Source organism: Capra hircus, chromosome 1, assembly GCF_001704415.2.
Source record: "Capra hircus breed San Clemente chromosome 1, ASM170441v1, whole genome shotgun sequence".
Taxonomy (NCBI): Eukaryota; Metazoa; Chordata; class Mammalia; order Artiodactyla; family Bovidae; genus Capra; species Capra hircus.
In genome coordinates this window covers 110206883-110222398 of record NC_030808.1, presented here as the reverse complement: position 1 = coordinate 110222398, position 15516 = coordinate 110206883, and the positions used below count along the sequence as shown (strand labels likewise).

Sequence of the window (15516 nt, the reverse complement as noted above, 5' to 3'; positions counted from 1 at the left end):
CTGTCTGCTAAATTATCTACCAGTTATCAAGTAATTGAGAATTAACTGCATAAAATTCATATATCAGGTACCAATTCTTTAGAGTTCATTTTTAAGATAATAAGTTCTTCCTCTTAGCAATAGCTGCATTTAGAAGTAATATTATAGAATTTATCATGTGGGCTCAGATCCATGCTTCATCTCATTTAGGATTATATCCTGACAAAAGCATCAAGGGACATTTAATAGACTTCCCTGGTGTCTCAGATGGTAAAGAATTTGCCTGCAATGCAGGAGACTTGCATTTGGTCCCTGAGTCAGGAAGATCTCCTGGAGAAGGGAATGGCAACCCACTCCAGTATTCTTGCCTGGAGAATTCCATGGACAGAAGAGCCTGGCAAGCTATAGTCCATGGGGTCGCGAAGAGTCAGACACATCAGTACTGTAGGCAGTCACAATGATACTGTATTTGTCTTAATGACTATCATCAATTACATTAACTTTTAAACTTTCAAAAATTAAAATCCAAATCACCTCTTGGAACTGGACATTACACTAATTTAGTACCTATTTTATGTAGTAATAAATAATATTTTTCATTTACCTTAAAGATTCTAGGATATGCTAAACAAATATATGGCCATACTGACCACATTTTTATGGACAAATGTCATATCACCTTGAAGCTTATATTTTTGACGGTCCATGTAAGAGAGAAAGATGAAGACTTTGGGATGAAGCCAACCTTAGTTGAATCACAGGATCACTTCTAAATAGCTCTGTGACTTTTTATGTTAGTTAATTACTCTGATTCTTAGAACTTTCTGGTAAAAATAAAATGTATATCTGTTTTTCATGATAGTTGTGACTATGAATTAAATGATATAGGAGAGAGCATCCTGCACAGCACCTGGAACAGTATACCGTCAACAAATGTCAACTTTCCTCCTTATTCTTCAGAGGATGGGCAGAAATGTTTTAGCTGTGCCTGTGTGAATAGAACCCTCTGAAAGCCCACATGTTTTTAATAATAAAGTAACACATTATGCATATTCTTTAGAGATTGCCTTGTTTCAAAAGATTACACTCAAAACTAAACTCTATGTGTATGTTATTTTATCTTTTCTCTCATATAATGATATCACTTGGTAAGTGGAAAAGATATACCACACAAATACTATCTATCAAGTCCATGTTGAATTATTTATTTAAATAAGGAGCTGTACTCAAATAAATCCCGTACCCAAGTTTAAAATCATGTCAGTTTGACTGCTGGCTAAAGCATTTACTCACTGTAAGATACTAAGCAAGATAATCAGAGATCTCATTTTTCATTATCTGAAAAATGGGGCTATTTGCATTTATGTGGCAGTTTGAGGGATAATATTAATATATGTGAACATGCTGGATAAACATAAAAATTTATACCAATACGTAGTGAATTCTAATTAAAACATTTGTTTAGAGTGAATTTATTTTCTGATTTAAGGAACTGGCTTATCTTCATAAAACAAAGTTAAGAAGGCAGATTAAAGATACATATAGAAATGTTATATATTTGTATAGATGCATAAGCTAGATTCAAGATAGGCAGGAGAAACATCAACAACCTCAACATCAACAACCTCAGATATGTGGATGATACCACTCTAATGGGAAAGCGAAGAGGAACTAAAGAGCCTCTTGATGAGGGTGAAGGAGGAGAGTGAAAGAGCCAGCTTAAAACTAAATATTAAAACAACTAAGATCATGGTATCTGGTCCCATTACTTCATGGCAAACATAAGGGAAAAGGAGGAAGTAGTGACAGATTTCTTCTTGGGCTCTAAAATCAGTGCAGATAGTGACTGCAGCCATGAAATCAGGCAGGAAAGCGATGACAAACCTAGACAGTGTGCTGAAAAGCAGAGACATTACCCTGCTGACAAAGGTCCGTATAGTCAAAGCTATAGTCTTCCCAGTGGTCACATACATATATGAGAGTTGAACTGTAAAGAAGGCAGAGTGCCAAAGAATTGATGCCTTCGAACTGGAGAAGACTCCTGAGAGTCCCTTGGACAGCAAGGAGATCAAACCAGTCAATCTGAAGGGGAAAAGAACCCTGAATACTCATGGATTGATGCTGAAGCTGAAGCTCCAGTATTTTGGTCACCTGATATGAACAGCTGATTCACTGGAAAAGTCCCTGATGCTGGGAAAGACTGAAAGCAGAAAGAGAAGAGGGTGTCAGAGGATAAGATGGCTGGATGGCATCACCGATGCATGGACATGAACTTGGGCAAACTTCGGAAGATGGTGAAAGACAGGGAGGTCTGGTGTGCTGCAGTTCATGGTGTCTCAAAGAGTCGGACATGACTGGGTGACTGAACAACAACATGGGTGCATAAAGATTTTATAGTTTACTATTAAAATACATGATTAAAACACCTGAATAGATGTAACAGAAATTTTATAAATTCCAGTGTTTTTTAAATTATTTTCTTCATAGAAATCATTTAGTCCACCCATGTAAATTTGTTTTCCACCTTATATCCGAAAAGAATACCAAGAGCTGTTATTGAGTGTAGGGTTCAGGCCTTAGTCCATACACACAGGCTATTGGTGGGACTCAGATCATTCAATCCCTATGTTCTTTCTGCTCTAGTTTCAATTCTGTATCCATACATGTGAGATGTGGCTACCTGAATAATCTTCCTCAAACATTACTTGAATTCCCCAGTTCAAGACTCTATGGAAGCCAATTTCTGGCTTGTATGTTTTTGGCTTTGAAAGTCATTAAAATGCCTATTAGTTGCTACCCAGAGTTAACAGATTCTTTACCAGAAGCCTTGCATGTGGTTTATATATTTTGGTTCTTACTGAGAGGCCTCAGCAATACTTCTCAGTTTCAGATCGCAAGAGTGAGCTTAGGCAGTCAAGTGTTTCAGAAGTGAGTCACATGATCAAAAATTCATATGTGTGCTGCAACATAAATTGCCTTTGAAAACATTTGTAAAATTTAGCCAATTAGCTGTTAGAAAATTAGCATGATGTTAGGGGCAGAAAGAGGCTAATAAATGGAGTCTATCAAAATCCAGTAATTCTGTTAAGTTTCAGAGTACAGATGAGTATGTAATCCAAGTAAAAATGGAATAAACAACTGCATTATTCTTCAGGAGCTGAGTGGCAACTCTAGAAGAATTTTTTCTGTAAAAATATCTGGACACTTAAAATATACTAATCAGAAGAATACATTATGTCATTCCAGATTTACAGTGTCAAGTAGAAGCACTTGGGCTAAAACTTCAGAAGGCAGTGACTGAGATGGACAACTACAAAGAAAAGCTCAAGTAAGATGGTGAATATTGAACAACCTACAAGAATTTAGAAAGACTCTCATGTATTCTCTGTGATCTGGGACAGTAATTTGGTTGTGTGGGTATGGTCTACTGCTATTTTTCTCAATTTTCTGGCTTATATTGAAGGACCTGTACATGTTTTTAAATACATGAAATATTTCTTTACATATCCAGGGAAAAGTATTAAAGGTTTCCCTGTTTATTCAAATGTAGCAACTTAATATTCTCTGAATTTTTCTCTTTTCATCTATTTTTTATCTGTCCAGAAGAAACAACATTGAAGTTGTTTATTAAAACTATCAATTTTAGATTCAAAAAGACAGTTGGTGCTGCTGCTAAGTCACTTCAGTCGTATCCGACTCTGTGCGACCCCATAGACGGCAGCCCACCAGGCTTCCCCATCCCTGGGATTCTCCAGGCAAGAACACTGGAGTGGGTTGCCATTTCCTTCTCCAATGCATGAAAGTGAAAAGTGAAAGTGAAATCACTCAGTTGTGTTCAACTCTTAGCGACCCCATGGACTGAAGCCTATTAGGCTCCTCTGTCCATGGGATTTTCTAGGCAAGAGTACTGGAGTGGGGTGCCATTGAGTATCTTTGAAATTCTGGAGTGCTTGTGCATTACATAAATGAGAAAGAAAAGTATTAGAAAACAAATGATAAGACAATGCCTTTGTAAAATATCCAGAACAATATTTCTTTTTAAAATGATTTTATTTCAGAAATTTCAAATATTATAGTGTAAATATTTGTGCTCAATTGCTCAGTCATGTCCAACTCTTTCCGACACTTTGGACTGTAGTCTGCCAGGCTCCTTTGTCCATGGGATTTTCAGACAAAACTGGAATGAGTTGCAATTTCCTCATCCAGGGAATCTTCCCAACCTAGGGATTGAACCCACATTTCCTACTTCTCCTGCATTGCAGGCAGATTCTTTACAGCTGAGCCATCAGAGAAGCCCATAGTGTAAATATAGTACATCTATAATTATAAAAAGAATTTATATAATCTTTGAAATGTAAGTAAATTTTTTACTTTGTGGTATATGATCTGGTAGCTTTGGTTTTCAGTTCCTATATTTTAGAAGGATGAGCCTCATAAGAAATATAAATATTTAGAATGCTTAGCAACTGAATGTTGTGTTGACCTTGAATTACTCCTAAGAAAAATGTGTTCAACAGAATTCCTAACAAGGAAGAACAAATTTTAAAAATACTCTATCAAATTAATGTATACTTTGACTATTTGCAGCAAAATAATTTATTTTCAAAAGTCAAAACCAAATATTCATGATTTACAACACTGTGGTCAATATTGCAGTAAATAATAGTTCAATTCTCTGTGTATGATGGCTGGGGTTGAAGGAATGAGAGGACAAGTGGTATTAGCATGACTCACTGGGCCCAGTGAGGAACTTTCTGATGAGAAGAAACATGAAAAAGAGAAACAAGATGGGAATTGCCAGTAAAAAATCATTAGTTTCCACCCTCTAGTAACATCAGAGGGTGGAATCATTAGTTTCTACCCTCTAGTAACATCAGGGAAGAGGGAACTGACCACATGAATGTCTGATCTGGAGGGCTGCCAAGTCTGGCCACAACCCATTTAATATTAATACATGCCTTGTGATACTTTTTGTCAGTTAATTTTTAATATAATTTATAATATGAGTGCTGAGAAATGATGAGTCAAAGGAGACTGAAGTTGGAGGGAGGGAATACTACATCACTAAAGTCTATCAAATGAATTACTGGAGAAAGTCACTATACAATTGCAAAAATGGTGATGCTGTTGTTTCAGTTTATAACAAACCTGGTTCTTCCTATATGAGAACTTCTTTTTTTTCTCTCTCTCTACTGTTATTTATTTTTATTTTATTTTTTAATATAAATTTATTTAATTGGAGGCTAATTAAAATATTGTGTTGGTTTTGCCATACATCAACATGAATCTGCCACGGGTGTACACGTGTTCTCCATCCTGAACTCCCCTCCTACCTCCCTCCTTATACCATCCCTCTGGGTCATCCCAATGCACCAGTCCCAAGCATCCTATATCATGCATCGAGCCTGGACTGGTGATTCGTTTCACATATGATATTATACATGTTTCAATGCCATTCTCCCAAATCATCCCACCCTCACTCTCTCCCACAGAGTCCAAAAGACTGTTCTATACATCTGTGTCTCTTTTGCTGTCTTGCATACAGGGTTATCAGTACCATCTTTCTAAATTCAATATATATGCATTAGTACACTGTATTGATGTTTTTCTTTCTGGCTTACTTCACTCGGTATAATAGGCTCCAGTTTCATCCACCTCATTAGAACTGATTCAAATCTATTCTTTTTAATGGCTGAGTAATACTCCATTGTGTATATGTACCACTGCTTTCTTATCCATGCATCTGCTGATGGACATCTAGGTTGCTTCCATGTCCTGGCTATTATAACAGTGCTGTGATGAACATTGGGGTACACGTGTCTCTTTCAATTCTGGGTTCCTCGGTGTGTATGCCCAGCAGTGGGATTGCTGGGTCATAAGGCAGTTCTATTTCCAGTTTTTTAAGGAATCTCCACACTGTTGTGGCTGTACTAGTTTGCATTCCCACCAATAGTGTAAGAGGGTTCCCTTTTCTCCACACCCTCTCCAGCATTTATTGCTTGTAGACTTTTGGATTGCAGCCATTCTGACTGGCATGAAATGGTACCTCATTGTGGTTTTGATTTGCATTTCTCTGATAAAGAGTGATGTTGAGCATCTTTTCATGTGTTTGTTAGCCATCTGTATGTCTTCTTTGGAGAAATGTCTATTTAGTTTTTCTGCCCATTTTTTGATTGGGTCGTTTATTCTGGAATTGAGCTGCAGGAGTTGCTTGTATATTTTTGAGATTAGTTGTTTGTCAGTTGCTTCATTTGCTATTATTTTCTCCCATTCCGAAGGCTGTCTTTTCACCTTGCTTATATTTTCCTTTGTTGTGCAGAAGCTTTTAATTTTAATTAGATCCCATTTGTTTATTTTTGCTTTTATTTCCAATATTCTGGGAAGTGGGTCATAGAGGATCCTGCTGTGATTTATGTCAAAGAGCGTTTTGCCTATGTTTGCTATGTTTTATAGCTTCTGGTCTTACATTTAGATCTTTAATCCATTTTGAGTTTATTTTTGTGTATGGTGTTAGAAAGTGTTCTAGTTTCATTCTTTTACAAGTGGTTGACCAGTTTTCCCAGCACCGCTTGTTAAAGAGATTGTTTTTTCTCCATTGTATATTCTTGCCTCTTTTGTCCAAGATAAGGTGTCCATAGGTGCATGGATTTATCTCTGGGCTTTCTATTTTGTTCCATTGATCTATGTTTCTGTCTTTGTGCCAGTACCATACTGTCTTGATGACTGTGGCTTTGTAGTAGAGCCTGAAGTCAGGCAGGTTGATTCCACCAGTTCCATTCTTCTTTCTCAAGATTGCTTTGACTATTCGAGGTTTTTTGTATTTCCATACAAATTGTGAAATTATTTGTTCTAGCTCTGTGAAAAATACCATTGGTAGCTTGATAGGGATTGCATTGAATCTATAAATTGCTTTGGGTAGTATACTCATTTTCACTATATTGATTCTTCCAATCCATGAACATGGTGTATTTCTCCATCTATTAGTGTCCTCTTTGATTTCTTTCATCAGTGTTTTATAGTTTTCTATATATAGGTCTTTTGTTTCTTTAGGTAGATATATTCCTAAATATTTTATTCTTTTCATTGCAATAGTAAATGAAATTGTTTCCTTAATTTCTCTTTCTATTTTCTCATTATTAGTGTATAGGAATGCAAAGGATTTCTGTGTGTTGATTTTATATCCTGCAAAGAGAACTGTTTAAAATTAGAAAATAAACAAAGTAACCACTTTTAGAAAACCTGAGTTACAAAAGATAGAGCCACTTAAATGGTCCCAACTGCTAGAGACCTTTCTCTGTGCTGCCCATACCTCCCTCTTCCATCTCTACTCCCTCTATGCTCCTTCACTACTAGGATGAAGTTGAGTAATTTGGGTGTTTGGGATCAGAGTCTGGGACAGCTTAAGGTACTCAGAGCTCAGTAAGTCTCCAGTAGTATTTAAATACTATTTTATTAATAGGTTAAAACCAAATTTTCAACTTGGCCATTGTTTTATGATAAATTCAGTTTGATGTCAAAATAATCCACTAAAAAATTCAGACATACAATTTCTTAATAAATTTGAGATTTGCTCTACATTCTCAAATCTGTTTGAACTTCCAAAAATTGGAAGGTGCTATGAAATTCGATTTAAAAAAAAATGAAATTCCTACTCTTTATGTGTGTGGGGGTGGGGGGGTGCAGGAATGAGTTTCACCTATCCAACTTAATATAATTGTTTTGTTTAAAGATTTTCAAATGTTTGGATATAGATATTGTGAATTTTTATTTATGGGAAGAGGCACTTTTTAAATGGATGAGTTGAGGTTCTTTTTTTCCTAAGATGTATAAGGAAATATTTTCCAAGGTTTAGAAGAACATGTTACATATTTGAAAATAGAGATTTTATCACTTAGGATTCTTTGAGCTATAAGTAACAGAGGCAGAGGGGTTTCAAGTTTAGTCAATCCACCCACTCAACAAAATCACTAAGGATCTTGATGTTCTTTCTGTGTCCCTTCTGCTGCCCTCAGCACTGGCTTCACCCCAAGGCTAAGTCTCCTAACATCATGAAATGACTGCAGGTCCAGGTACCACATCCAAATATAACCACCCCAGGGGCCAGAAGGGCCTGTTTTTCTGGAGTCTCCTTAGAAGTGAGATTACAATTTTCCAGAAGCCACCAAATAGCCCTCACATTACATCTCTTGGCTAGAACTCTTACAACTCTCTCCTAAATGAATCACTGGCAAGGGCAACAGGACTACGAGAGTTAGGTCAAGCAGAATTTGTCCTGAGAACAGATGATAATGGGGCTCTGATGGAAGTGAAGAAAGCTATAGTACATGTCCAGAAGGTAACCAGTAATGTTTACTAAAGAAGTAGAGTGTTAGTGGTGCTCTAAAAAGTAATGACATTTTCTACAAATTTCGTGTCACATCTGGATTAATTTAGGGAAGACCTCCCTAAAGTAATAAAAAGTACAGATGCTGTTAAATGCAACTTTATTAGTTTTAACTATATATGTATATATAGAGAACTAGGAAATACACTTTTGTTTTATATATAGAAAGAGGAGAGTGAAAAATTTGGCTTAAAGCTCAACATTCAGAAAACTAAGATCATGGCAACTGGTCCCATCACTTCATGGGAAATAGATGGGGAAACAGTGGAAACAGCAGCTGACTTTATTTTTTGGGGCTCCAAAATCACTGCAGATGGTGATTGCAGCCATGAAATTAAAAGATGCTTACTCCTTGGAAGGAAAGTTATGAATAACCTAGATGGCATATTCAAAAGCAGACCCATTACCTTGCCAAAAAAGTCCATCTAGTCAAGGCTATGGTTTTTCCAGTGATAGTGTATGGATGTGAGAGTTGGACTGTGAAGAGAGCTGAGTGCTGAAGAATTGATGCTTTTGAACTGTGGTGTTGGAGAAGACTCTTGAGAGTCCCTTGGACTGCAGAAGATCCAACCAGTCCATTCTAAAGCAGATCAGTTCTGGTGTTCATTGGAAGGACTGATGCTAAAGCTGAAACTCCAATACTTTGGCCACCTCATGCGAAGAATTGACTCATTGGAAAAGACTCTGATGCTGGGAGGGATTGGGGGCAGGAGGAGAAGGGGACGACAGAGGATGAGATGGCTGGATGGCATCACTGACTCGATGGACATGAGTTTGAGTGAACTCCAGGAGTTGGTGATGGACAGGGAGGCCTGGTGTGCTGTGGTTCATGGGGTCACAAAGAGTCGGACACCACTGAGTGACTGAACTGAACTGATATAGGATAAGATGGAGAAGGCAATGGCAACCCACTCCAATACTCTTGCCTGGAAAATCCAATATCCTTCAAAGTACATCCAGGATTGTAACCATGAAAGAATAACAGGCTGTTACAAAAAAAAGCTATTAGGAATTTTAGAAATCAAAAATATGATTAGAAAAATGATTCTGCTCTTGTTAAAAAATGTATATGAAGATACATAAAATAAATATGGATTCAAATTCATTGAATAAAAAATTGGTAGAATTGCAATAGTTTCTTCTGGGGTGAGACTCAGGGGTATGCAGAGATTCTTGTTTTACTCTCTATATATGTTTTACTCTATATACTTATATATTGCTTGAATAGCTTACAGTGTGAATGTATTCATTTTCACATATGTAATGAAAAGAATAAAATTCACTTAAAATGACTTATCACTTAAAATGATTTTATCAGTTACTGGTGAATATGTCTAAAATGGTTATATAAAATATGATTTCTAATTTGAGGACCTTTGTAACCTACTTATACTTGAATTTTATTAGCAGCCACCTGTTGCAGGAGGGCATCAGGGGCAGACACACTGAAACCATAATCACAGAAAACTAGCCAATCTGATCACATGGACCACAGCCTTGTCTAACTCATTGAAACTAAGCCATGCTGTGTGGGGCCACCCAAGACAGATGGGTCATGGTGGAGAGGTCTGATAGAATGTGGTCCACTGGAAAAGGGTATGGCAAACCACTTCAGTATTCTTGCCTTGAAAACCCCATGAACAGTATGAAAAGGCAAAATGGTAGGATACTGAAAGAGGAACTCCCCAGGTCAGTAGGTGCCCAATATGTTACTGGAGATCAGTGGAGAAATAACTCCAGAAAGAATGAAGGGATGGAGCCAAAGCAAGAACAATACCCAGTTGTGGATGTGACTGGTGATAGAAGCAATGCTGTAAAGTGCAATATTGCCTAGGAACCTGGAATGTCAGGTCCATGAATCAAGGCAAATTGGAATTGGTCAAACAAGAGATGGCAAGAGTGAACGTTGACATTCTAGCAATCAGCGAACTAAGATGGACTGGAATGGGTGAATTTAACTCAGATGACCATTATATCTACTACTGTGGGCAGGAATCCCTTAGAAGAAATGGAGTAGCCATCATGGTCAACAAAAGAGTCTGAAATGCAGTACTTGGATGTAATCTCAAAAATGACAGAATGATCTCTGTGCATTTCCAACACAAACCATTCATTAATATAGTAATCCAAGTCTATATCCCAACCAGTAATGCTGAAGAAGCTGAAGTTGAATGGTTTTATGAAGACCTACAAGACCTTTCAGAACTAACACCCAAAAAAGATGTCCTTTTCATTATAGGGGACTGGAATGCAAAAGTAGGAAGTCAAGAAACACCTGGAGTAACAGGCAAATTTGGCCTTGGAGTACAGAATGAAGCAGGGCAAAGTTAATAGAGTTTTACTAAGAGAACACACTGGTCATAGCAAACACTCTCTTCCAAAAACACAAGAGAAGACCTACACATGGGCATCAGCAGATGGCCAACACCAAAATCAGACTGATTATATTCTTTGCAGCCAAAGATGGAGAAGCCCTATACAGTCAGCAAAAACAAGACTGGGAGCTGACTATGGCTCAATCATGAATTCCTTATTGCCAAATTCAAACTTAAATTGAATAAAGTTCGGGAAAACCACTAGACCATTCAGATATGACCTAAATCAAATTCCTAATGACTATATGGTGGAAGTGAGAAATAGATTTAAGGGACTAGATCTGATAGACGCCAGATGAACTATGGACAGAGGTTTGTGACATTGTATAGGAGATGGGAATCAAGACCGTCCCCAAGAAAAAGAAATGCAAAAAAGCAAAATGGCTGTCTGAGGAGGCCTTAGAAATAGCTGTGAAAAGAAGAGAAGTGAAAAGCAAAGGAGAAAAGGAAAGATATACACATTTGAATGCAGAGTTCCAAAGAAGAGCAAGGAGAGATAAGAAAGCCTTCCTGAGTGATCAGTGCAAAGAATTAGAGGAAAACAGTAGAATGGGAAAGACTAGAGATCTCTCCAAGAAAATTAGAGCTACCAAGGGAACATTTCATGCAAAGATGGGCTCGATAAAGGACAGAAATGATATGGACCTAACAGAAGCAGAAGATATTAAGAAGAGGTGGCAAGAATACACAGAAGAACTGTACAAAAAACAACTTCATGACCCAGATAATCACAATGGTGTGATCACTCACCTAGAGGCAGATATCCTGGATTGTGAAGTCAAGTGGGCCTTAGAAAGCATCACTACAAACAAAGCTAGTGGAGGTGATGGAATTCCAGTTGAGCTGTTTCAAATCCTGAAAGATGATGCTGTGAAAGTGCCGTACTCAATATGCCAGCAAACTTGGAAAACTCAGCAGTGACCACAGGACTGGAAAAGGTCAGTTTTCATTCCAGTCCAAAAGAAAGGCAATGCCAAAGAATGCTCAAACTACCGCACAATTGTACTCATCTCACACACAAGTAAAGTAGTGCTCAAAATTCTCCAAGCCAAGCTTCAGCAATACGTGAACCGTGAACTTCCTGATGTTCAAGCTGGTTTTAGAAAAGGCAGAGGAACCAGAGATCAAATTGCCAACATCTGCTGGATCATGGAAAAAGCAAGAGAGTTCCAGAAAAACATCTATTTCTGCTTTATTGACTATGCCAAAGCCTTTGTGTGGATCACAGTAAACTGTGGAAAATTCTGAAAGAGATGGGAATACCAGACCACCTGACCTGCCTCTTGAGAAATCTGTATGCATGTCAAGAAGTAACAGTTACAACTGGACATGAAACAACAGATTGGTTCCAAATAGGACAAGGAGTACATCAAGGCTGTATATTGTCACCTTGCTTATTTAACTTATATGCAGAGTACATCATGAGAAATGCTGGGCTGGAGGAAGCACAAGCTGGAATCAAGATTACCGGGAGAAATAACAATAACTTCAGATGTGCAGATGACAGCACTCTTATGGCTGAAAGTGAAGAAGAACTAAAACTCCTCCTGATGAAAGTGAAAGAGGAGAGTGAAAAAGTTGGCTTAAAGCTCAACATTCAGAAAACTAAGATCATGGCATCTGGTCCCATCACTTCATGGGAAATAGATGGCGAAACAGTGGAAACAGTGGCTGACTTTATTTTGGGGGGCTCCAAAATTACTGTGGATGGTGATTGCAGCCATGAAATTAAAAGACACTTACTCCTTGGAAGGAAATTTATGACCAACCTAAACAGCATATTCAAAAGCAGAGACATTACTTTGCCAACAAAGGTCCATGTAATCAAGGCTATGGTTTTTCCAGTAGTCATGTATGGATGTGAGTGTTGGACTGTAAAGAAAGCTGACTGCTGAAAAATGGATGCTTTTGAACTGTGGTGTTGGAAAAGATTCTTGAGAGTCCCTTGGACAGCAAGGAGATCCAACCAGCCCATCCTAAGGGAGATCATTCCTGTGTGTTCATTGGAAGGACTGGTGTTGAAGCTGAAACTTCAATACTTCAGTCACCTGATGCGAATAGCTGACTCATTTGAAAAGACCCTGATACTGGGAAAGATTGAGGGCAGGAAGAGAAGGGAACGACAGAGGATGAGATGGTTGGATGGCATCACCGACTCAATAGACACGAGTTAGGGTAAACTCCGGGAGTTGATAATGGACTGGAGGACTGGTGTGTTGCAGTCCATGGGGTCGCAAAGAGTTGGATACTGCTGAGCGACTGAACTGAACTGATTTTCCTCTTGCCTCTCTCATCATTCATGAGAATATTTACTCTAGCAAGCAGGTGGCCTGGTGGCAAACCTGTGTCAGAGTATAGATCCATGATTCTGGATTTAAGTGGCTAGATTTCCTTGATTTACCTATTCAATACAAAATGCTCATTGAGAGGCAGGTATGAGCTATGATTTTGCATGCAAGCACTAGATAAAGGAGTAACAACATTGACAAGCTACAATAGGTAATTTCAGGTAATATTAAGTGCTATAAAAATATAAAACAGGCATAAAACAATGTGAGTGTGGGGAAGAGTTGTATGCTTTTGATAGAGTGGTATCCCTGAGCAGATGGCGTTTGAGTTAAGATCTGAGCAATAGAAAGGAGCTACAGTGCTAACAAGGTAACATCTGGAAGCAGAGAGATTAAAGATAAAAAATTCTTGGGAGTGTTTTACAAGTAAAAGAAACATGAAAGCCAGTTGTGGTTGACAGAATAATGGCTTCCAAAGATTTAAATGTTCTGGTCCCTGAAATCTGTGAGTACATTACTCCATGTGGCAAAAGGGATTTTGCACATGTGATTAAATTGAAGATATAGAGCTGGGTAAATTATCTTGGATTATTCAGTCAGACTCAATGTTGTAGTAGCAAAAGTCCTTATGAGTTCCCTGGTGGCTCAGACAGTAAAGAATCCACCTAAAGTGCATGAGACCCATGTTTCCATCCCTGGGTTGGGAAGATCCCCTGGAGAGGGAAAGGGAATAGCTACTGACTCTGGCATTCTTGCCTGGAGACTTCCATGGATTCTGGTGGGCTACAGTCCATGGGGTTGCAAAGAGCTGGACACAACTGAGTGACTGATACTTTCATTTCAGTTATAAGATGAAGGCAAGAGAGTCACAGTCACAGAAATGGGTGTGAAGATGGAAGCAAAGGTTGGAGTGACGTGATTTGAAGATGGAAGAAGGGACTAAAAGCCAAGGAATTCGTGTCATCTCTAGAAGCTAGAAAAGGCAAGGAAATAGATTCCCCCCTGGAGCTGCCAGGAGGAACAGAGCCCTCATGACATCTTGATTTTAGGACTTCTTACCTTAGAAATATAAGACAATAAATTTGGGTTATTAAATTAGAGCTACCAAGGGAGCATTTTATGCAAAGATGGGCTCAATAAAGGACAGAAATGGTATGGACCTAACAAGCAGAAGATATTAAGAAGAGGTGGCAAGAATCATGAATGTATGATCACTCACACTCACCTAAAGCCGGACATCCTGGAATGTGATGTCAGGTGGGCCTTAAAAAGCATCACTACGAACAAAGCTAGTGGAGGTGATGGAATTCCAGTGGAGCTATTTCAAATCCTGAAAGATGATGCTGTGAAAGTGCTGTACTCAATATGCCAGCAAATTTGGAAAACTCAGCAGTGGCCACAGGACTGGAAAGTCAGTTTTCATTCCAGTTCCAAAGAAAGGCAATGCCAAAGAATGCTCAAACTACTGCACAGTTGCACTCATCTCACATGCTAGTAAAGTAATGCTCAAAATTTTACAAGCCACACTTCAGCAATATGTGAACCGTGAACTTCCTGATGTTCAAGCTGGTTTTAGAAAAGGCAGAGGAACCAGAGATCAAATTGCCAACATCTGCTGGATCATGGAAAAAGCAAGAGAGTTCCAGAAAAACATCTATTTCTGCTTTATTGACTATGCCAAAGCCTTTGACTGTGTGGATCACAGTAAACAGTGGAAAATTCTGAAAGAGATGGGAATACCAGACCACCTGACCTGCCTCTTGAGAAATCTGTATGCATGTCAAGAAGTAACAGTTACAACTGGACATGGAACAATAGACTGGTTCCAAATAGGAAAAGGAGTACATCAAGGCTGTATATTGTCACCTTGCTTATATAACTTATATGCAGAGTACATCATGAGAAATGCTGGGCTGGAGGAAGCACAAACTAGAATCAAGATTGCCGGGAGAAATATCAATAACCTCAGATACGCAGATGACACCACCCTTATGGCTGAAAGTGAAGAAGAACTAAAAAGCCTCTTGATGAAAGTGAAAGAGGAGAGTGAAAAAGTTGGCTTAAAGCTCAACATTCAGAAAACTAAGATCATGGCACCCGGTCGCATCACTTCATGGGAAACAGATGGGGAAACAGTGGAAACAGCAGCTGATTTTATTTTTCTGGGCTCCATAATCACTGTGGATGGTGATTGCAGCCATGAAATTAAAAGACACTTACTCCTTGGAAGAAAAGTTATGACCAACCTAGATAGCATATTCAAAAGCAGAGACATTACTTTGCCAACAAAGGTCCATCTAGTCAAGGCTATGGTTTTTCCAGTAGTCATGTATGAATGTGAGAGTTGGAATATAAAGAAAGCTGAGCACTGAAGAATTGATGCTTTTGAACTGTGGTGTTGGAGAAGACTCTTGAGAGTCCCTTGGACTGCAAGGAGATCCAACCAGTCCATCCTAAAGGAGACCAGTCCTCTGTGTTCATTGGAAGGTCT

The 15516-nt window shown here is 38.4% G+C and overlaps 1 protein-coding gene across 1 annotated transcript in view; it reads left to right on the top strand.

The window, feature by feature from the left end:
* Positions 1–15516, top strand: part of LEKR1 (leucine, glutamate and lysine rich 1) — a 199498-nt gene that overhangs the window by 108255 nt on the left and 75727 nt on the right. Inside the window, exon 5 of the mRNA XM_018050376.1 lies at positions 3226–3307. Coding sequence (XP_017905865.1) covers positions 3226–3307 — 82 coding nt within the window. The remainder of the gene's footprint in view (positions 1–3225; positions 3308–15516) is intronic.